Source organism: Poecilia formosa, unplaced genomic scaffold (genome assembly GCF_000485575.1).
Source record: "Poecilia formosa unplaced genomic scaffold, Poecilia_formosa-5.1.2 Scaffold43, whole genome shotgun sequence".
Lineage (NCBI taxonomy): Eukaryota > Metazoa > Chordata > Actinopteri > Cyprinodontiformes > Poeciliidae > Poecilia > Poecilia formosa.
Window position 1 is genome coordinate 1,649,169 of NW_006799982.1, and position 22,913 is coordinate 1,672,081.

At 36.8% G+C, this 22,913-nt stretch overlaps 3 protein-coding genes across 4 annotated transcripts; 1 reads left to right on the top strand and 2 right to left on the bottom strand.

Moving 5' to 3' along the window:
• The first annotated feature begins 1,448 nt into the window (after positions 1-1,448).
• Positions 1,449-9,660, top strand: chic2 (cysteine-rich hydrophobic domain 2). 2 transcript variants are annotated; one of them, XM_016671350.1, is made up of 6 exons: positions 1,449-1,818; positions 5,036-5,090; positions 5,871-6,026; positions 6,156-6,212; positions 6,288-6,347; positions 7,028-7,179. In XM_016671350.1, the coding sequence occupies exons 1-6, from the start codon at positions 1,688-1,690 to the stop codon at positions 7,046-7,048; spliced, it is 480 nt and encodes a 159-aa protein (XP_016526836.1). In that variant the 5' UTR covers positions 1,449-1,687; the 3' UTR covers positions 7,049-7,179. The 2 variants fall into 2 exon arrangements, with proteins under 2 accessions (XP_016526836.1, XP_007551736.1); XM_007551674.2 differs by lacking the exon at positions 7,028-7,179 and adding an exon at positions 7,203-9,660 and having other exon boundaries at positions 1,453-1,818.
• Positions 9,661-16,031: 6,371 nt separating this feature from the next.
• Positions 16,032-18,345, bottom strand: LOC103137769 (uncharacterized). Its single transcript, XM_007551675.2, has 6 exons — positions 18,164-18,345; positions 17,938-18,083; positions 17,742-17,803; positions 17,529-17,642; positions 16,593-16,691; positions 16,032-16,259 (listed from the first exon to the last, which is right to left on the bottom strand). Exons 1-6 carry the CDS (start codon positions 18,281-18,283, stop codon positions 16,081-16,083), a joined length of 720 nt encoding a protein of 239 aa, XP_007551737.1. The 5' UTR covers positions 18,284-18,345; the 3' UTR covers positions 16,032-16,080.
• Positions 18,346-18,524: 179 nt separating this feature from the next.
• Positions 18,525-22,049, bottom strand: LOC103137770 (uncharacterized). The gene is made up of 6 exons (XM_007551676.2): positions 21,756-22,049; positions 20,036-20,178; positions 19,390-19,451; positions 19,184-19,294; positions 18,916-19,014; positions 18,525-18,825 (listed from the first exon to the last, which is right to left on the bottom strand). Exons 1-6 carry the CDS (start codon positions 21,870-21,872, stop codon positions 18,701-18,703), a joined length of 657 nt encoding a protein of 218 aa, XP_007551738.1. The 5' UTR covers positions 21,873-22,049; the 3' UTR covers positions 18,525-18,700.
• Positions 22,050-22,913: the final 864 nt, after the last annotated feature.

The window sequence follows — 22,913 nt, forward strand, 5'->3', positions numbered from 1 at the left end:
ATTTCCAGCTTGCATTGTTTACTTTATCGGTTTGTAACAGATGAGATAATTTTAGCTTTGATTTATTTGTTGTATTTTAATACAAGATTCATGGAGTAAGAATTATCTTTTAAACCAGTTTTTAGCATTGTTTTAGATTTCATCATAAATGGAAAAAATGACTTTTTGTCTACTTGTCTTGTGGTTAAACTAAAATCTGTTTAGAATCTCCAAATGCCAAAGCTTTTTAAAGGCTTATAATTCACATCTCATTATATTTGTTGAATTTTTATTGATATGATCATTATTGTTGGAAATTCCCAATATATTGACATAGGTATTGGTTAGTGATTTATATTGGTCAAAACTCTTTAACTTTCCTTGCAGTCTTTCCTCAAAAACAGCATTAAGGTGTTACATAACGTGTCACCAATCTGAGCTTGCAGTCAGTGAAACTGGTGTGAATGTATATCTATGTAAATGAACAAGCAATAACTAGTGATGTGCACATGTACATCTTCTACACATACTCAACTCTAACAAACTGCCCATTAGTATTCTTTGCAAACACTAAAACAATTTTAGGATTAAAGGAGTAACGTCCCAGTAAAATCTTGAGAAGCTCATTCATGTGTTTATCTTTGGAAAATGTATTCCTGCAACAGTGCCTTCAGGTCAGTCTAAAAAGTCAGTCAGACAGCTGCAGCTGATTCAGAATGCTGCTGCTCACATTCTCACTGAAAGTAGGAGAATAGAGCACATCACTCCAGTTCTAAAGTCCTTATACTGGCTCCTTGTAATTTAGAGAAGACTTTAAAATATATTTGTTAGTTCATAAATTACTGAATGGGTTAGCACCAAATACACTAAGGAACAGTTGTCATTGTATCTACCTTCCAGACCACTCAGGTGTTCTGGTTACTATCTACTCTGCAGCCCCAGAATCTGAACAAAGCATGAAGAAGCAGTATTCATTTTTTATGCTTCTCTAATTCGGAACAAACTTCCAAAATCTCCAAAACTGCTGAAACTCCCAAGGCTAAAAAAAAAAAAAAAACCTATTTGTTTAGAGTTACCTTTATTATCAAAAATTAACTGAATGATTCTAGCCCAGATTACGTTTTATTACTTCTCTTTTGTTGCTACTGTAAGGTAATGTGTCTTTGTTCATTTGTTTTGCTATATTTATGCCATGCATAGCACATTGAATTGTCTTGTGGCTGAAATTACAAATAATAGCAAAATTTACTCGACTTGTTTTTTGTTTCAGTTTCTATAAAATCACCTTGTATATTATTTGATGAAATGAAAAATCCTCCGGATATAAAGTCTTACTGATTACTACTAAAACACATAATGGAAAATACGTAACTAAAATAAATTTTAAAGACATGCATTTTTTAAAACATTTATTTTCTTACAAAAATTACGTTCCACATTTGTATTTAGTTTGAAACGTAAATTTACGAATATCAACTGGAAAAAAAAGGAATATAAAAAAAAAGAAAGTGTCTCCGTCCCTCTTCCGGTGTCGTGCTGTTCCGGCGGCGGATGTTGATGTTTTGTTTCGGAGCTCGCTGAGGCGATATGTGAACTACTTCATTTTTTTTTGTACCCATCCTCTCCGTTTTGTCTTGGGTCTGTATTTTAGGAAAGGTTTCTCTGTTTGTCGGCACCGTGTTTCTCCCGGTGTCACTGCCGGGGAGCGATGATGGAGGACTTTGATGAAATCTACGAAGAGGAGGAGGAAGAAGAGGACGAGGACAGGGCCGCAGAGGAACAGCTCCTCAAGTACGCTCCGGACCCGGTGGTGGTTCGAGGGTCCGGCCACGTCACGGTGTAAGTGACCGGTGAAGCCCGTCGCTTTAATGAGGGACTCCTTGTCTTTACCGAGGACATAATCAAGCATCCGCTGTCTTCCGCGTAAAACTGTTAGCATAATGTTAGCACTAGCGAAGTCAGCTAGCTGCTAACTTGACACAGCAGGCTGAACAAGGAAGGAATGTGGAGCTGCTCATGACATTTACATTTTGACAGTGGAGATTTACCCCCTATCAACCTCCAACCTATAGCTTAATAGTGACGTTACACTGACAAACCCAGCTACTGTGTGCTCACACTTTTACAGACTTTGTTTTAGCCTAAATATCTGTATATCCAAATATTGACCTGCAGAACTTTAAGCACAGTTTAGGAGCCTGCTTACTTCAGCATGTATGTTTATGTTTTATGGCCAGTTGGACAGATTTAAGAAGATTAATCTAAACCAGCTTTGTTTAACAAGATTAGCTGTCAAGATTAACTTTTTAGCTTTCATGAAGATTTTTAAGTTAAATCGACACCATATATCCAGACTAGTCAGTTTGTGTAAATCTGACTAAATAGAACACAAAAACAGCAATTCAGTAGTTATTGGTAACTTAAATATGATTAAACATTCTTAAAGTGAATCAGAGGGGGGGAACCCATACTATTGCAGAAAATGCAACATCCTAAAAAGACAAGTGAAGTCCTGTAAACTTAACAATAAAACAATGGTTTTGCTATAAGCTGATTAAAACTAAATGTTTGAGGGACAAGTGGGAGAAAAAAACAAAGTGAGAGAAGAAAACGTCAGTAAACTAGACCTAACACATTTTTCAAAATACAGTTAAACAAAAAACAAAACAAAAAAAAAAACAAGATGAATCCGTCCTCAACCATCTAAAAATGGCAGACTACAAATATTTGGAGTGGGGTTTTCTAAAAACCTGTATAAAGGACGGATTGAAGATGGATTTAGATTCAGTTACACAGACCAAAGTCAGATGTATTTTTTGCAGTCTGAATGTAAATCTGTCCTGGGACAGATAGGTGGGTAGATATTACAGATACGTCGATTAGAATTTTGTGACCGATTTCTGATCTTAAATTTGTAAAGCGTTTATATGCTGATATAGATTTGTCTAAGAACTGTAAACACAACATTTAAGATATTTTTGGAGCTTTCCTTCCTTCCTTGAGCAGACATTAATTATTTACATTGAGCCCAGAGGTGGTGTCATGCCCTGAAAGAGCAGAGCGGGAGAGACTGACTGATTATAGACTTGATGTTTTAATTGGCTGTAGCATCTTGTAATGGAGACTGGTGTCTGTAATGGAGACTGCAAAAACCACAGTCTCTGGTTCTGTTCCCTCTAGGTTTTTTGCTGCTTAACTCTTAGTTTTTTTTAAAACGGCTGCCAACTTTTCCAAATCCATAATGTTCCTTAAGAGGCTGAAAGCTCAAAAGAGTGAAACGGCACATCTTAGCTTTAATCCATTCAACCTTCATGGCTGTTGTCTATTGGTCTCTCTTGTCATGTTTTAGAAATTATTTTTTTTAAATAGATTCTTAAATCTGTGTGCTCCCTCTAACTTTATTTTAAACACCTCTGTAGTAGTTAATATATGTTGGGGACACTGATTGAAAATTTGGGCTGATATCAATAATATTGCAGTTAAGGTCAGTAGGCATGTTTAAAATAATAATAATAATTCTGGTGGTTGAAAACTTTTCTGAAACAAATCCCGTGTGGACAATATTTGCTTATTTCAAACAATATGGTGGAGATATTTCTTTTTATAAAGACCCGTCTATGTGTGCACAAGGCCTTAGTCCTTTGGATAGAAAAGCAATCTTTATAGCTGACATTTTATAGGTGGCTTTTCCTTGTAGTGAACAATCTGACCTGCTTGTGGAAGTGGATAACCTTTTCATAAAATAGTCGATAATATTTAAAAAATCCGAGCTTTCGCGTCACAAGAGCACCGAGACCCAGTGAAGTTGTAAATGAATTTGCTTGACACTCTGTGGTGAGCCTCTAGACTTTTAAGGTTTATGTATTCGGGAAACATTTTTCTGCCATTGTGTGAATGCAGATGCTTTGCACTGTTGGTTTGTGATTGGATAGGCTGGAACTGAATGCCATAAACAGGACCAGAGATTACTTAAAAATGTTAAGTATGCAAGTCTCTCCTCTTAATCCTTTTATACTTGAGGAATTCCTTAAAGCAAATTAATCCTTTGCACAAAAGAATTCAGCTGCATTTTTAAAAGGAAACATTCCTTCACGCAGTCATGAAAATGAAAAACTGTACAGAGTTTTTTTTTTCTCTCCTAGCCTTTGTTAGGCCGTTTTATATTACCGGTCACCAACAATGGGTCCAAAGATACTGATTATTGTTTTACAACCGTTACAATACAGTGATCTGTGCAGGAGTTTTCCTTTACTTAAGGCATGTTTTAAGCGTTTTATTTCAACATTTATAAGCGAGTCCATGGCTTGGAGCGGGTTTACATGTTACAGACGCGTAACATGTAAATGCTCTCCGTATAAAGTTTCTATTTGTTATAAAGCTTCTCACACTTCTGCAGTTTATTCTTGCCCTCTGTGTCTTTTATGAATGCACATCATCTTTTGAAAGGTCTAGTTGATATAGATTAAATATTGAATGCTACCTCGTTTGTCAAAGTTTAGTAAGGTTGACAAACTAAATAAGAACTGATCAGGGTTTTTGCTGGCTGGTGCTAATTCCTGGTTTTATTTCAAGATAAGATAAGCTTTATTGTTATCCCCCATGTAAGGCAGTTCAGTGAAACAGTGTAGGCAGCAATAGGTCAGATAACAAAGACGCAGTGCAAAGGTGGCTTGAAAGCATAAAAGTTTGTAGTTAACGTGAAACAAAAGTAAAAAGCTTAAAAATATATTAATATTTAGCACCTAAAATAGTCTGACCTGCTGACTCTGATTTTGACCTATCTCAGTTTTCTAAATAAAACCTATAAGCTCGACTGACTTGTTTAGGTTCTCTTGTAATCTGGTGGGCTCCATTTGTTTGTATTTGACCTGCTAAACACAAATCAGAGCTGATAGAATGGAATATTGTCACGTTTTGAACACTTCACCAGAATGCACAAATGAGACCATCTTTCCTTATCCATAATAAATGAATAATGATTATCCCATCAAGTCTGCTTTGCCTTTGATGAAGTTGGGTTAAAATGCTTTTTCTTTTTCTTTTTTTTTCCCCACAGGTTTGGACTTAGTAACAAATTTGAGTCAGAATTTCCTTCAGCACTTACAGGGAAGGTGAGTGTGTGACAATAAATACCCTCTCTTACTTATGTCCATACATGATCACAGCGGGACCGGTAGAACCGGCAGGATTCGCACATCAACGCATCACAGGCCCGTGTAGAATGGGGGTGGTGGATCACCAGATATTTACTACATTACTTGACTTCTAACTACCAGAATATACCAAATATATATGCAGTCTCTGTTCTATACCATGTTTTTCATTTTTTAAAATGCCTTTTTTTTTAAAATTGTTATTGCCTGAAAAGCAATAACATAGCATTCGTTTAGTTTTGCTTTATTATTTGCAGCTAAAAATACTTCCAAGAAAAGTTCAGCCCTTTATTCTTGACTTAACGTCTTTACAGTGTTGGGCTGATTGGATCTGATAATTGGATAGCAAATGGTGCTTAATAGGACTTTTTTTGTTTTACAGAATTTGAATCAGCTGAAGCTAAAAAGTGATTTTTTTTATTTACAGACAGATTTTTTTAATATCTTAAATGCAAAACCTATATATTTTTTGTACAGTATTGGCTTAATCTCTGCTCCAAATGTGTTGTTCTTTCAGCAAGTTGCTTTTTTTTTTGAGTCTGTATACTCCAGTTAATGATTAAATGACTATTTAATAATTGATTTATTGCTATTAATTCATTCTATATTTTTTTTAGTTTCAGGACTAATTTCAGTTATCTTCTTTTTTTCCTATTTTTACCAAGAAAAACACAATAAATATTTGTTCTTGCGCAAGAAACGGACTGTATTTACAGTTGTTCGGCCTCCTGTATGTAGGTGGCGCCAGAAGAGTTCAAAGCCAGTATCAATCGAGTGAACAGCTGCCTGAGGAAGACGCTCCCAGTGAACGTGCGGTGGCTCCTGTGCGGCTGCCTCTGCTGCTGCTGCACTCTGGGCTTCAGCTTGTGGCCGGTCATCTGCCTCAGCAAAAGGGTAGGAGGCAGCCACGACATGCTGACTTTCACGTCCATGCATCTCAAAAGTAGCTGTGTTGGATTTGCTGCAGCATCACTGTGAAAACATTGTTTTCATCATTCAATGTTTTGTCCTTTCCCTCCTCAGACCAGAAGATCAATAGAGAAACTTTTAGAGTGGGAAAACAACAGACTTTATCACAAGGTGGGGGAGCATGCTGATAGATGCTGAGTTTGGAAATGTGCAACATCTCTTATCATTATTTCACTCGTTTTGCAGTTGTGTTTGCATTGGAAACTTAGCAAAAGGAAGTGTGAGACCAACAACATGATGGAATATGTGAGTACATAAGTCGTGTTTTATTGTTTTATGAGTCTATATGTTAAAGCGATGCTTGAAAATACATTTACAGGATCTATAAGCACCAATCACTGCAAAAGAAAAGTGTTGAAGGCACTGTGGAAAGTTTAGCTTGGTCAAGAAAGATTTTATAATTTGTGGTAACGGGTTAGCAATACTTTTCTCTTCCATTGTTGCAATTTCAGGTTAAAAAATTATACTTTTTTATACAGATGTTTGACATTGTTTCTTTAATCAACCATTAAAAAAATACAAATAGATATACATATTTCAAGCAATCTATTTTTTACCCTTTAAGTGACGTTAACAGAGAAAGAGACTTCAATTGTCTGCTGTAGCCACAAATTGAGACATGTAGGTGTAAAGAGGGAAACGCAGAAAGCAGCTGAAATATTAGTCATTCAATTCTTAGATGTTCAAGACTTAATCCTAAGTCTGTGAAGGAATATTATAATTTTTTTTCTAAATTATTAACTATAAACACCTTTTTTCAACAGACTTGTCAATTCGACTAAAAAACTCCTAAATGAGTTTCTCAAAATCTTGTTGGATCCTTTAGTCCTGGAAATGTTCTTCTGGTTGCAGAAGACCAACTTTGAGTACAAAGTCGGTCTTTATGACCTTCAAGACACATAAAGTTGTCTTTATGTGTCTTGAAGGTTCAGCCCTGCTTCCCATAAGCAATGTTGCACATTATGTCACACTGCCACATGATGGAAACGTAAGGTCTGAGGGGTGGCATCAGTGTCAGGAATAAAAAATACCCGCTCTAACTACGGTCTCTTGTTCATCTTTGAGTTGTAACTTACATTCTTTTTGTTTTCCGACCTGCAGGTAATCCTAATAGAGTTCCTTCCCAAGATCCCCATCTTCAAACCAGACTAACGAGACGACAGAAGAGCCAAAAAAACTAAAGTTACAATGGCTGTGAAACTCCTCCCTCTGAAAAACTCCACTAGTGTTTACATTTGTCGCCCCTCTTTTCACAAATATACCTGTTCTGCATCCTTGTTTACAAATCCAGCAGCCCCTTGCTTTTTTTTTTTTTCCTTTGCCATTGAAATTTGACCGTTTGGTCAAACTCGTGCTCTGTTGAGCAGCTGTTGACCCTCTTCAGAGGAGAAGCAGCCATTTGCAGGGACGCTGCTTTTAAAGCTCCGACAAGAAAACTGGACGCTCAAGTTGAGTTCTGTGAGACAAAAACTGGATATTTGTCACTTTCGTCCCTAAACAAAGCACACAGCACGGCCAGACTTAAAACAAACTTCACAGGCTCCCTTGGTTTGAGAGCTGTTTGGATTCGCGCCCTGAATCTGTACTTTGGACGCAAGATGGAGCGAAACACGAGAGTTCATCCAGATAAATGTGAAGCAGGCAGACTAGTCCCGCAGGGACATGTCAAAGTTCACTCCTCATCCGTCGGATGTCTTCTTGCCCTGTGCACAACCAGTGACAATCACACACTCTGACTGCACTGTTTATACTATATAAATGGGTCTTTGTGCTACACAGTTCACCCAAAGCAATTAGATTTCAATGTTGTTTGTGTCCAAGTGATGGACTGGTCACCTAGCAACCGGGCAACGACGAGACAAAAGGTTTGTGTCACTGTTTTTCTTTATTTTACGGATCAGGTTTTGTTTACTGTTTTTGTTCAAATGTGCGTGTGCGGGTCAGACAAACAGCAAGCAGTCAAAATGGAAATACAGAAATATCACCTCAGAAAAGAAAAAGATTTCTTTCTTAATGGTTTGTTTTTTTTTGTTACCTATTATGATCTTTTTTTTTTGGTTTGTGTAAGTGTATTGTTCATGGCAACTTTTGGTTGTTCCTTTTGTTAAATTTGTGGTTAAGTGTCAACATTGAAGGACTCTCTCTGAGTCCTGCACTCCTTTTTCTGTGGCCTGTGTCACTAAAACGCAGAGCTTAACTTGTTTCCAAATATTTGAGTCCAAGGGTGCGTTCACACTGCCATGAAAAGATCGGATACAGGTCGCAATATGTCAAAAAAAATCGAAATTGGGTCACTTCAGGCTGCAGTGTGAACGCACCCCAAGACAAGAGTCAGAGCTCTGCTGTTTTAGGTGTCTCGATTTATAAGTTCAGGTGTTTCGGTTGACAAGGACGTTTAAATTAAACAGACTCATCCCAAACTGGAAACGTGAATTAAACGTTGCACTAGTACATATTTGTTTTTTTTTTTTTGTTTTTTTTAATAAACCATAAAACTGCTTCTTACCTTGGAAAACCTACAAAGATTCATCTTGGTTTTTTTACCCCCATGTTCACTTGCTTCTGTGATGCTGAGCTGAATAAAAGGCAATGAAGACAGTCATTTCTTGGTGAATATAGGGATTTTAAAGGTGCCACTCTTTCTGTTTAAAGCTTGAATGCATCATAGACGTGGGAATAGGTGTGGGCCGATATGAGACTGAGTGAAAACGCTACATTTTCATCGATCCACGCAAAAATTGAAATCAATGTCTAACATGATGTAGTTGCTTCGAAAATGGCTCCAGCTACAAAAATGACAGTATTTCTACAGTTTGTTTTTAAATTTGCTGACTGTGCATCATGCAGTACCTTGTTGCAGTTCTTGCCTTGTACGCTGCGACACAATCTGATGATATTAGTTGTGCTATCTGCTAAGGTAGCTATACCAGACATGATGCTCACAGCTCTCATAACCAGGACTGTTTCTAAATAGCATCTTTTTTCTTTTTCTTTTTTTTCCTTGCAAACAAGGGGAAATGTAGTGGCCTTTTTTCAGCCAGATGAAAGCTTTGTTGTTCTGAATATTCAGAATGGAGAGAAATACTTTCACTCTGGTTCCTTTTCACAGACCTTTGCAGCATCATGGCAATAAATTGTAGCGGTTTGAAAGTTTCTAAAAACCTTGGTGTCCCTTCATTCTTTAAATCTGCCCACGCCTACCTACGAAGAAAGAAAACAAAATATCTAGCACCCATTGTGGAATACAAGTAGTAAATTTATGGCACCTAAAGTGAGATGATTTGTTTTAAATTCAGCAACAGTTTTGGTTTATTTTTAACTTCATGGACTTTGTCTAAAACGGCTTCCATGTCACTGCTCAGTCTGATGGCATACTCAGCATTTGATAAAGAGACAAGTTGAGACTGACGAAGACTGCAGACCAGTTTCCAAAACATCCACATATGTTTACTGAGATCACGTATATCTGTGGAATTTGAACAAAGCCACCCTGTTTTAGCTCCGGTGACTGTACAGGTGGCACTCAGGGGACGTAAATAATAAAATGTAGCATTAATAATCCTGTTGTCATTTATTTTCCACAGTTGTGACAGGGTATCGTGTAGTAGTACAAAAGACCACACATTACTTGAATAACTGTAAAATTATGCATTTAGTTTGTTTTGAGATGAAGAAAAAAAAAAAGTCAAAGTTGATTAAGCTTCCTGATGTCTCTGTGGTCTTTCTGTTCAGAAGCACACACGTCACCAACCCACACAGAAAAGTATTAGTTTATATCTTAAACGACGATTTAAAAAAATAAATAAAAAAATCAGCTGTCTTGCCGGTTGGCATTTTTGGTTCATCTGTCACTTTTCTACTTTTGATTGTCCTCTGCTTTTTGTAAATCAAGGCATAAGGTGTTTATTTAGTTTTTATGTTTTGGTATGCGCACAGTGAATGCCAGATGCATATTGATTTCGTATTGCTGATCGTGTGATCGAGTCCTACACAGAAATGCGTCATTTTTTATATGATCCAGAGTGTAACCTGTATGTGTGTGAGTGAGAAAAAGATATATACACATGTAGATATATGTACAGTTATAAAACTACCAATAAAAAGAAAATGGACAACTTTCTTCCTCATTATTGTTGATGTGCAGGTTGTTCTTCATTTTTACCATCCCTCTTTGTTAAGACGAATTTCTTTTATAAATGCTTGATGACCATTTTAAGTCTGCAACAAATCTGAATAGAAAAAAAAGAAAGACTAAATTAAAAAATAAACCAATGCAAAAAAACATTATTGAACATGACTTCTTGTAAGAAATTAGCAATTGTGCACTTCTATTTATCATGTCACACTGAAGGTTCTAGAAGAGTCCAATGAGCCTCAAGTCAAATTCTTAATAAGTTGATGAAGTGATCCCAAATCTTCTCTAACACATATTGTTTGGTTTTCCTAATGTGGTAAATTGGACTCGGCTCACTCAGAGAAACAAATTATAAAGATTGTTTGTACAAAGATTGATGTTTTCAAGCATTTACTCATGACAGCTTGCTTTTGTAGATTATGATGTTACAATTCTTGGTTCTAACTAACTGCGACCAAAAGTAAAGATTTGTTTATAGATTTTAGGAAAAAAATCCACCTTGACCTGGTGTTTTTGAAGTCAACTAAGCTTATAAGCTATAGCTCTGCTGAATTCCATTGCAATTAGTGGATGATTTATTCACATGATTAAACTTGTCGAGCTAAAGTTACTTTTTCTCCCGCAAAAGAAAGCACTTAGGAACAGTTTTTAAAATTATTTTACTGACATTAGTATGACAGTAAACTTGCTTTCAAGGGACTCACTAATTTCATTGTAGCAGTTATTGATATGACAACTGAAAATATTGGGCAGTGCCAGGTCTTAATTAAGAACTTTAACTTAAAACACAACAAAATAATCTTCAACACAACTTTTAGAGGTTTATTTGTTTAATACATTTCACAAAAGCATTTTATAATAATAAAAAAAACTTCTCTAATGTATTCCCTAAAATTGGTGGTAATTTATATTCATAATAGTTTAGTTTTTTAACTTTTTTAATTCACTTTATTCCTAGAGCAGTCAGAATGTGAGTGAGTGTAGCCGTTTGATTACTAGTAAGAGGATTTGCCACAAAATTTACATATTTATTCTTTTCTAAGCTCTTATAACCGTCATTATACTTCCTTTTATACTTTGGAGTTTTATTTAGGGGAACAAAATCAGAGCTACTCAAGCAATTAAATCTTTCTGACCAGATTCTCTACTGGCTGTATTGCTCTTGTGCCTGATCCTCATTTTCTTGAAAGTCTTAATTTAAAATAGACTTTTAAGTCTTATGTCACTGTGATTTCTGTCGCACTTTGTTACGACATAAGAATCTGTTGTTATGTCTGCATTTGGGTGCAACTCTACTGCAAAACCTGACACAAACTAATCTTGATTTAAGCAAAGCAAATTTTTGCAAATAATTGGAAATTTCAGTGCAGCATAAAAACTCTCAAAAACTCTCAAATATCATCCGGAAGACACAAAATTCTTTGTTGCTCAACATTTTTATTGTAAGGGAAGAACTCATTTTCATTTTCTACACACCCGACATGCTATTTCTTGACATCCAGCTTTTCCATTGCTTTCAGCCTAGAGCTGTGGGGTGGCGAGAAGACATCAATTAACATATTTCCTGTGGAAACTCGAGATCAATCGAGTTTGGCCTCCAGATCGCAGACCTTCTCCTCCTGGTCACAGATTGCCTTTGCAAAATTCTGAGGAGCAGAAAATCATTTATTCATTTCATTGGATTAGAAAACATCATGTTTGTTTTTCAGAAGATACACAACAAAACATCATATAGAGTGGTCACCCGCGCAGTTCTCACATATTTTTGTGTAAAACATAACCCCAAATTCTTCACCAAAAAGTTGCTTTTTTTTCCTAAACCATATCTAAAACATCTTTTGCGGTGTGCTATTTGACATGCTATTGGTTGGCATTTGGAAAGCAGCCAATCCAGGAGCACTATTTATTTTCCTTTAGACTGATTGGGTGAAACCACAAGAGCAATAATAAGGAAGAACATGAATGTTAGCTTTTGTGTGAGACTATTTCCACTGTGGATATTGAAACATTTTAAGGTTTGTATGGTGTTCGATTTAAATAGGCAGTTAGAAGCATTTGTAGAGGGGGTTTCAAATATAGCATCTATTTGAGAGCACAAAGAACATCAGATTCACTGATTGGATTTGATCTCAACTTTTCTCTTTGGATATTTGCCTCACTCAACTTTTGATTTCAGCTATGGATGAAGAATAAATGTAGCTTATGCCATGCCTTACAAAAGTATTCATACTTGGTAAGCTTCCATATTCTGTGACATTAAGACCAATTAGAGGGAGTATATCGTTATGAAATAAGCGAAAAATGACACATTGCTTTACAAAACACAACTAGATGAAAAAAAGTGGTGGGGGCAGCATTGTGCTGTGGGGAGTCTTTTCTTCATGGAAGAAAGGGAAGCTTGTCAAAGTTGAAGGGAAAACAAATTGAGTGAAACTTGTATAAAGGAAAATGCTTTACATCAAGGGAAGTAATGTTAAAACAGTACTCTACCAACATACAACCCAAGGAGTTACACTTTTCAAGAAACAACATGCACATTTATGATTAAACTAGTTTTCGCACCTGTGTTGGGATCCTGGAGTTGAACTATTCTCATATTCAGACACTCGGCCTGCTTGTTAAAATCTTCCACCTCTTCATCCTTCACTGCAGTTCTCCTGCCTGAGACAGAGAAAACAGTATCCTACAGTTTTTTAAGAGTTTAAATGAGACACATTATGTTATAACAAGGATGGTTCTGTGTTTAATTATTTATTGACTGCAGTGTTTGCTCTGCTCTGAGCAAAGTTCTTGTTTGTTTTTTTGCTAAACAATGAAGGACCTTGAAAGTGTTGTTTTAGTTTTAAGTAACTGTAAAACGTATTAACTGACTACCAGGAAAAGAAATATTGTCCAATCACCATTTTTTTTTAAATCCCACATTCTTTGTAAGGTAATAAAAGGTTTTATGCACTTACTTTGTCTCTTCCCATAAAATGTGTTATTACTGATGAACGCAATTTTTATGTATTAGAAAAAGATACGAACAAAAGTCCCACCCCTTCATATGTGGCATCATTGAAAAGCACTAAATGTCCTCTCCAGATACCAAAAGGAATTAATTCAGTAGAATGCAAGGGGTGGGAGATATTCAAGTTTAGAAATGTCCTCTACAGAGGACAAAAATGAACTACTGGTAGTCAGGAGGTTAAAAAGATGCTGTTTCATGAGAAACATCCCTGAGAATGCCAATCTGCTGAATGAACGGATCAGAACTGAAGAGAGAGACAGAGCTAAATGGAGCTGGAGAGAGGTGAAACAAAAATTGCTATCTGCTGTTGTTTGATGTAATTTAATTTATCTAGTGACAACTGAAAACCTTTTGCTGTTTTCTCCATGAAAAACAGGGATGTGGCCGGATTTTTCTAAGCTTATTTGATGTGACTTGGTGCTTTCATTCTCACTTAGAAGCTGCAGACTCCTGCGCGATAATCTTCCAGTGTACAGGACGTCCAGAAGCATGCAATCTGGGCAGGAAGTCAGCAGAAGTGAGGCACGGTAGGAAAAAGGTTGCTCTGGGAACACAAACATGCACAGCATAATTAAAAAGTGTTTTTCCACCACTGAACACAAGGTTCAATCATGTAGGTTCCACGTGACGGTCAGTATAATGGCTGCCACCCACCCGCAAACAAAGTGTTGTTTATCACCGATATGTTGTTATTGATTATGTGGCAAGTGCCGGACCTTTAACGGGAGAAAAATGTTGTCAGGAATAAATTGCTTTAAAATTGTTAATGAACTAAAATACTGCAATTCGAGGTTTGGAATTACATTTTTGGGTACTGCGTGGTGATGATTTCATCATTCAGAGTAATAGCCTTGACATCCACCCAGTTGGATAGTGGGAAAAATAATTGCACAGCTGAGGCTGTTGCCACAAAGTTCCATCTTCCAAGCATCTGGAAGACAAATAAAAACCCCACAAGGTTTGTGATTGTTTTGGTAAAAACAATCAATCAACATCACTGCGACACAGAATCTGTGAAGGCGTAGATGATCTTACCTTATCTCTCTCATGGACTTGAATGGGTTGGGTCATATTTTCACAGCTGATCACAGGAGCTGTCTGTCCGAGAGACAGAAGACTGAACACAACCACGGCTGCCTGAAGAGACTCCATCATGGCTGTATGTGTCTGTCCTGGCTTCACAGGGAGTTTTTAAATTAACAAGGTTCAGGCCCTGTGTACTGACAGGGGCCCCATTATTTATTTTAGTGTTGCAACAGATTAAAAAACAAACGTCATTTTCAGTCAGATGGTCCTTGTTTTTGTGGGGCCTAGAAGAAGGGAAAATGTTTTGAAATGTTGTAAAAGATCAGATTAACCAGTTTAATGGCTTGGTTTATAATGTTTGAGGAAAACAGCATTTCTTTCCAGCAATGACATTTAAAACCAACTTGTTTAGTTTTAAAGAGTTTCAAAACAATTTTTTTTGCACGTATTTGAGATATTTGTGGCTAAAGGGTTAAGGTTGCTTTTTCTCATCCATCCATCCATCCATCCATCCATCCATCCATCCATCCATCCATCCATCCATCCATCCATCCGACACATATTTTAAAATATTCTTGTTTGTGTTTCAATTACTATTTGTCCTGGGATTTTGTTCTCAAGATGACAGGTGTGACATCTGCATCTTTTTTTCTTTTTTTTTACAGCAACTTAATATGAAAGACTGGCTGTATTCAATAGCAGCCACGTTTTTCACTTTGAAAACTTTGAAAATTCAGACTTTCTCTATACGTTTACAGCAAAAACTACAATTTTGTGATTGCCGCCATGGTCTTGAATGGAACTGAGGTTTGATTTTTTTTTTTTTTTTTGACAGGATTTTGACAAATGTATTTGTTTAGGTGACAAGTAAGATTTACATTGAAATAATGAAAAGCTTAATTTGGAGAGTTGTCTCTTACCAGTTAAGGTCATAAATCAAACAGATGGTGGGAATTAACTACAATAAACTGACTCTAAAACTGAAACTCATGGAGTGGAAAATTCACTTTTAACATTGATCTCTCTGAATGAACAGTGTGTAACCAAGTGAAAGAGTGTTATGTGAAGTCCTGCATGTCAGCAGGAGACTGATTAATTATATGCCCATCCTCCTTGTAACCCTGTTGTCATCATGTTGATTCCAGAAATGCTTACCCCATTTGGAACTGTTTTCCTGATTCGCATATCATATCATGACAAATCCTGTTATGAACATGAAGGAGTCTTTATGGATGTCATGAAGTGTCATTCGTTAAATAATGACACTTTTACTGCAAAGTTGGCACATTGAATGGACTTTTAATGCAAGATGTTCTGCCATTATTTCTGGCAGTGTCATGTCAGTCTTATGCACACCCCTTCAAATAAAATGTTACCATAATGAGTCTGACCCATAATAAAGAAATAAATCTATCGCCATTTTGGAAATAACTATATATATTCTTTACCTGAATGGTTTTCTCCTTAGCTTTGTGATGGGGGACATACTGCTCCACTTCCATCCACCTCAAAAGCGTCCAAAGCATTTTCCTGAAATAAGTTCTCAGTTGTTTTAGGTAGAAAACCTAACACTGAAGTTAGCATCCAATTCAACGGGTTCCTGTACAAATCGTGTGCTGACTTTGACTTTTAAGAACAACATGAAGGTGAGGATTAAACATTTCTCTGCATCCAACTCGTCCTCTGTGAAGTAGCTGGTGAACATTTCGACCAAAATAAAAAGCGAAATACGACCCCAGAGACAAAAACAGTCACACAATTTTTGTTCTCCCATTTTTTATTAGGGTGAAATATCATTTCCATACATGCTAATTTTCCACCGTTTCTCCAAAAATGCTGGAGATTTGTGAGAACATTTCAGAAAAGGTCTCTACTGCGTCGCCACTTTGTAAAATCTCACCGATCTTTTTCATGTTGCCAGCACCCATGAAGCTGGTCAAGTCAAAGCTATTTGAGTCTTTGGAGAGAGATGGATCTGGGCAAAAACCTGAGTGGTAGAAAATAAACAGTTTTGATTATACTCTTATGATGCAAGACAAAAAAAAATATACTTCATATCATCTACTCAGAGATTCAGGACTCAGGATGGAGGTGGCACTGCCAAGCACACTTCTCTGACAAAACTTTGTAAAACAGAAATGCATTTGAATTTAAAGTGTCTCAGCTCTGCTTCCAAGTATAGGATGAGATTCACAGTGGAAGAAAGAATGTATTCGCTGACACAGGCTCTTAACACTGGTACATGCTTACAACCTGGGGGCGGGGGGATTACATTGACAAAGGGCAAAATGATTAACCCAACCAGATGGCGAGTTTTTACCTTGCTCTGGATCCAGAATGGCGGCTTCTGGTAAGTTCAAACACTCCACCTGCTTCTTGAACTCCTGCAGCTCAGCAGCAGAAACCTTCGGTCTCCTGCCTGAGAGACACAACATGCAGACGACGCACTTTTGTTAAAATATCAGCATTTTGAAGTGTCCTTAATTGATCAATAAAATCCCTTCAAACAAAACGAACCAGATTCGTTATAATAGTTGAGATATCACTCCAATATTGTTTGTTTGTGATTTCTAGAACTAATGATAATAGTAATAATATATATATTAACAATAAGTATTATGGTGTACTATTTATTCCTAAAGCATATATAAAATTACCTTGCCAGTGTAATAATATACAGCATTTGTAAAGAGCACTGTTCTACCGTACGTGACTTCATTTATAAAGTACATAAATCCTGTGGTGGACTTTGAATAGATGTTTCCTCTGGGCCCCACACACACATCCACCACAAAACACACACACACACACACACACACGCACGCACGCACGCACGCACGCACGCACGCACGCACACACACACACACCACACAAACTCAGAGCATAATCTTGGGAAAAAACAAACAAAAAAACTTTTGTTATGCAACTCATCCATTTAAAAACTCCACACATCTTATTAAAAAAAATCTTTTTATCTGCATTTTCATTATTTTAAAACAAAGCTTGAATTATAACAATTATTATGCTATAATAATTGTTAGAAGACTAGAAGAATAGATATGTGCAACCTCACAATGGTTTGCTTTGAACCAGAACTTAAACATGGTAAGATGTTGCTTTCCACAACTGCTGCCAAGTTGCAAAATATTTGACCAGTGTGACTCTGTTCTCCCTAAATTCAGTTTGTCTGATGTTTAATTCACTGAACCTGAATTATGAAAACATACAAAGTATCTTTTCAAGTTTTTGGTCTTACTCAGAAGCTGTACGCCTCTGTGTGAGCTTCTTCCAAGTGTTATGTTGGAGTACAAAACCTTGCAGTCAGGACAGCCTGTTTTCAGCTGGAAACCAGTCATGGAGTACGGGTAGGCTGGAAAAAGAAACACGTTTAAAAATGCGTTTATCTTCAAAGAGCATGAAGGCCAACCATATTAGATATGGTGATGGAAGAAAAATCATCACTACCTACTTAAAGTAAGAGTGTTGTTTTCCAGGGTTGAGTTAAATGTCATAGAGAAGCATAGACCAGCCCTTTAAGAAAAAGAAAAAAATATTTAAAAACTTTGTCACTTACACTACCTAATAGGCACGTCATAAAATTGTGTTTGTTTTGTAAATGTCATATAAAACAAAGATAAAACCCGGAAACTGAGGGTTTAAATTACGTCTTTAGGTGCATAGAACCGATCATGATATTTTCCTCAGTAGCAGCGACGTAATTCGACCAGACGGTCCCCTTCGACATCTCCAACAACTGTTTGGCGCCGACTATGTCCGTGCTCTCTGCTATGTAGTTCCATCTTCCGAGTAGCTGGAAAACGTCATACGTGTGATTGCTTTCGTCAACCCTACAGATACAGAAAAAACCTGAAGACCTTCAGAGCTCCTTACCTGATCCCTCCCAGGGATCTGAATTCGTTGGGTTAGACTTTCACAGTTGGTCGTAGGAGCTGTCTGCCCGAGAGACAGAAGACTCAACACAGCAACAGCTACATGCAGAGACTCCATCATGGTTGATTCGCTGACTGTCGGTCGTGGCTGTACATCTGTGCTTTTGGGTATCAAGGTTCATCCCATGATACCCTATTAGGAGCTTCAATTGTTTACTTTAGTGTTGAAAGAGATAAGAAAACATCAAAAAGAAAAAACAAGTCTCATATCGCTAGAAGTTCTAGGAAAAAGCCATGAGTGCACACAGAAGCAGTGGTACTGGAACACTGCAGGACGAAACAAAACACACAAAGACTACGACTTCTGGAATTGTGATTTTTATTCAAAATAACATGTACCGCAAGGGAGCAGTTTTCTTTTTCTGTTCACTTTTAGTGGATCAGAGTCCTGGCTCTCTGGGCCACACTGAATAAATCAACAAACCCTTCAGTTTCTTATATAATTGTCATGAGGAAGGAATAAAACCAGAGCATTCTTTCAGTTTATAAACATGTCAAAAAGAGAATCCAGAAATTTTCCCACTCGAAATCCCATCTTCGCCTGTAGTACCGAGTTGATTGCGCTCAGGCCCTCAGAGGGCGTGATGTCGTCAGGGCAGATTTCTGTTTTCATAAAAAAAAATTTAAAAAAATTCAACAATTAGCAATTGACATATACTGGAACATGGGGGAAAAAAGCTCAGATATTCTTACCGTTGTCTGAGTTTAACATTATAGGTGTCGGCATTTGAAGGCACTCTGCTTGTTTCTTCAGCAGCTCCAGTGCAGCAGGTGAGATGCTCCTGCTTCTGCCTAAAAATAAAATTGTTCCCCTTTAATTGAATCTGTTGTTAAAGACTAAATGGATTTAATTGTAAAGCCCGTGCAACATGTTTCCACTAACATTGGTGTTTTGTGTCAAATGTTCTGAAATTTCTTTCTAAAAAGATATGCAAATTGTTTGGTAAAGTGTGTTTCTTACTAAAGATAAGCAGACTAGTGAAATTAGTTGCAGAGATGATGTCCTCTTTGGCAACCAGACAGTCAGCGCACTCTGTTGACAGGTAGACCTCTTTGAGGTAGAAAGGTTGCTCTGTGGACAGCAAACACAGCACAAAGGAGACAGCAGAGTGGATTGTATCAACATAAATGTGCTTCATGTTCTCCCTGTTACTTCTCTTTACTTACCGATTAACATTGTGCTGTTCTCAAAGATCACGTCGTATGCTAAGCTGAAGCAAGTCCCAAATCTATAATGTAAAAGTTATAAGATCTTATAGTTATGCCTGTGATCAGAAACTAACTGTATAAAGACCTTATATAGACATTAAACCAAAATTAGTTCTAATTCCCCCGGTGAAAACTATGAAAACTATGCTTTTGCCTCACCTGGAAGAATACTCAAGAACTCAAGTGTTATCAAAGAAGATATTCTTGGTTTCCTGGTTTCTAAATGGCTTTAAAGGCAATTGAGAAATAGTGAATAAAATTGAGGGGAAAAAAATCATTTTAAAAGTCAATGTTTCTTTAAATATTGACTTTGCGAATTTGTTTGTAAAGGGAGTACTTGCCCAGAAGCTAACCCTGTTTGGGGGTGATGGCATGGAAAAGTTGGGCAACTCCTGCTCTAGACAGATCTGCCTTCTGAATTATACTTATTTACACCAGTAGCATGGTTATTTAAATTGAAGGCTACTTGTACGTAGCGCTAATATCTCATGTTTTGCAAAGCAGAAGCATATCTTAGGTGGGTAACTACGTGAAGAACAGCAGTTTAAAATTAACAAATCCACATTTCTCTGTCTGCAAAGTGCTGTTGCGTGGGACGCTTTACATCCTCTGACTCTGGACGATATTGAGAACGTTGCTCCTGGAGGTGACATTCAGGTCCAGCCAGGAGTCAGTCATCAGGTAAGCCAGCGACCGACTTCCTGGGATGTCAGAACTCCCCCCGATGTAGTACCACCGACCCAACATCTGCAACACACACACATCACAGTGTACAGTCGATATAAGTTGGAATGTAACTATTGGTGTCCTTTATGGAGTGTGCAAACCTTTTAAAAATGATGAACTAGGCGATATGCAAATCGTTTCTTTCGACGACTTAGCTGGTTTCTTAGAAATAGATGTTGACCAGTGGCGGCGCCAGTGGGACGCTAGGGGGTGCTATAGCTTAAACTTAAAACACACTTAAAACAGCTTCATAGTTAATGCCAACATCAACCATGGTATCAATTATGACACTGCTGACTATTTTTTTTCTACTTCTAACATAAACAGGCAAAGAAGACACTCAGAAATGTTTTTCTACCCCAGGCATCCGGTCCCAATCATCATCAGCTCTGATGATGTCACAAAGATGGCGAGTCCACAACGTCTTGAAATTGAAAGTATTTTTTTTTCCATTTTTTCGTACTCTTTAAAATACAAATGCTTTCTCTGTTTAATTGCTCTGCTCTTTTTTTTTGTAGGTTTCTGTAAGGTGCTGTGGCGCAGTGAATGGGAATGTTCTGTCGTTGATCCTCACTCATGTTAGGAACAGTGTCATGAAGTGTCATTCAGTAAATAATGACGATTTTAAACTTTAAAAATTGGATGAAAGGTTTTAAGTTATGTTTGTGACAGTGTCATGTCAGTCTCAAAATATTTGAATTGCCTTGAACATTTTGTGTAATTAATCTTCCCATGCAGTTGTAGCCTAAAACAATATAAGTACTGTAGTGTAGTTATGCATGTAATGTAAAATAGGAAAGTAGAAATAAAGAAGACATATGAGCAATTAAAATTGTACTTTATTAGCAATAGCAGTAAATCAAAAATAAAAATTAAGTGTAATTTAAATACATTACTAATATATTAGTAGTATATTTAAAGTATGTTAAAAGTATATTTTAATATAATTCTGACAGAATTAGTACACTCAAAATAGTACATAAAAAATGTGTACTTAAGGTATACTAAGTACAACTTGAAGTTGTTCCAAAAAGGTATGTTTAAGTATACTAAAAATTGTAATTTAATACTATTTAAATACTATTAAAATATACTAAAAAGTTGTTCCAAAATAGTACAGTTTAAGTACATCAATCAAAGTATGCTAAAGTATGTTAAAATTTAGTATACTAAAGTATACTTTTTTTTTTTACTAGGATGATGTGGACTATATTATAAGGAAACTATATCAAAGTGAAGAAGTGGCTAAATAAATTGTTACCTGTTGGGGATTTGATGAGAGAAAGGATTGTGGCTATGGTTTGATAAAATAAATAAATAAAAAACTTTCAAGGAGATGTGGATTTAAAGTTTAGAAAACATTTTTGTAGAGATGAATCAGAAGTGACAGGACTTAGTGCCAATATCTGCTATTTCTAATTTAAACTTACAAATCAATCTAAATAAAGCTCGGACCTTTCATTAACACATCAGAAATTTCTTTTAGGAAAGTTGTGTTAGATTTCACACCCATTTATTAGGGAATTAATAAGCTGCAATTAGACAGACAATCTGTTTCCATGTTTAGTTTTAATTTAATAATGCTGACAGGGACTTACTTCTTCTTTGCTGATAGTTATTGGTTTGAGTAGATCGTCACAGCTGCTCAGAGGAGCAGAAAGTCCCAGAGAGAAGAGACTCAGCAGCACAACAGCAGCAGCACACTTCATCTTCATGACCAAGCTTTGAGTTTTCTTCTCAGTTTCCTCCTGTGCCTTACTTTATGTTACCTCCTTCCAGCTAACTCCTCTTCAGAAATGTACAGTCAGTGCGTCACAAATTTAGTTTCAACAGTGTCCCTTCTGGATGAAACCTTTAGGAGGTTTGTGAGGCGGTGTAACCAAGGTAAAAGGTTAAAGGACGATTGAGGACGATTGATCAGATCACATGGAAGAGAGGACGTTGAAGATAGAGACACACGTGGACAAAACTGTTGGTACCGTTGACAGGAGAAAAACTGATGACAAACTGAAATGTTGAGAGTTCAGAACCTGCGAAGAAAATGTCATTAGAACTCCGAGTCAAACTCCTCTACTTTTATCAAATGTTCCTGTAGCTAAAATGACTCCTGAAAAAAAAAAACTCATTAGGACTTCTGTTTTAAAATTAAATCACAGAGGCATTATTTCAGAGTTGCACATGATAACAAAGAGAAAAAAAAATCCCAAGGGGAACTGAAGCATAAAAAACCCCAAACTCTGAACAGCAATAGATTTCAAACACAGCACTTTTATGTGTTCAAGCAAAAATGCTTTGGATTTCAGTAAAATCCCAGCTCTGACACCAGCTGAACTCTAAAAATCACTTAAACCAACGCTGAAATTGCTTAACTGTTAAAGATTTACACAACATGTCAGGTATTCACATGAAGTTGAAAAAGGAACATTCTCACGTGTTTGATGTTTATTTAACAGAAACGTTGCTACTTTTTAAAAACACTTCTAAAAACCTGATTTGGATTTGGATTTTTTTTTTTTTTCCTGCATGATAGGTATTTTTCTCGAACCTTCATAAAAGAACCACAGACAACGTATATGAATTTTATGGCCAAGCTTTTGCAAAAGGAGAAGACTCAGCCAACTGCTCCTCCGAGCCGTTCACAGAGCGCTCTGAAGACCTTTGGTTACAGCTTGTCTTTTATTATCAAGCAAAAAGAGGGAGGATAAGTAAGGAAGACAGCAGAGACAAAATATACTGCTCAAAAAAATAAAGGGAAC

What these genes read in the sequence shown, in the direction of transcription:
- chic2 (XM_007551674.2), top strand. Translation starts at nt 1,688, where the DNA reads ATGATGGAGGACTTTGATGAAATCTACGAAGAGGAGGAGGAAGAAGAG. An exon ending in ACAACAGACTTTATCACAAG is followed by an intron (nt 6,213 to 6,287) that starts GTGGGGGAGCAT and finishes CTCGTTTTGCAG; the next exon opens with TTGTGTTTGCATTGGAAACT. An exon ending in CCAACAACATGATGGAATAT is followed by an intron (nt 6,348 to 7,202) that starts GTGAGTACATAA and finishes TCCGACCTGCAG; the next exon opens with GTAATCCTAATAGAGTTCCT.
- LOC103137769 (XM_007551675.2), bottom strand. Translation starts at nt 18,283, where the DNA reads ATGATGGAGTCTCTGCATGTAGCTGTTGCTGTGTTGAGTCTTCTGTCT. An exon ending in AGATCCCTGGGAGGGATCAG is followed by an intron (nt 18,084 to 18,163) that starts GTAAGGAGCTCT and finishes GACGTTTTCCAG; the next exon opens with CTACTCGGAAGATGGAACTA. An exon ending in GGTTCTATGCACCTAAAGAC is followed by an intron (nt 17,804 to 17,937) that starts GTAATTTAAACC and finishes TTTTTCTTAAAG; the next exon opens with GGCTGGTCTATGCTTCTCTA.
- LOC103137770 (XM_007551676.2), bottom strand. Translation starts at nt 21,872, where the DNA reads ATGAAGATGAAGTGTGCTGCTGCTGTTGTGCTGCTGAGTCTCTTCTCT. An exon ending in ATCGTCCAGAGTCAGAGGAT is followed by an intron (nt 19,452 to 20,035) that starts GTAAAGCGTCCC and finishes TTTACATTATAG; the next exon opens with ATTTGGGACTTGCTTCAGCT. An exon ending in AATGTTAAACTCAGACAACG is followed by an intron (nt 18,826 to 18,915) that starts GTAAGAATATCT and finishes TTATGAAAACAG; the next exon opens with AAATCTGCCCTGACGACATC.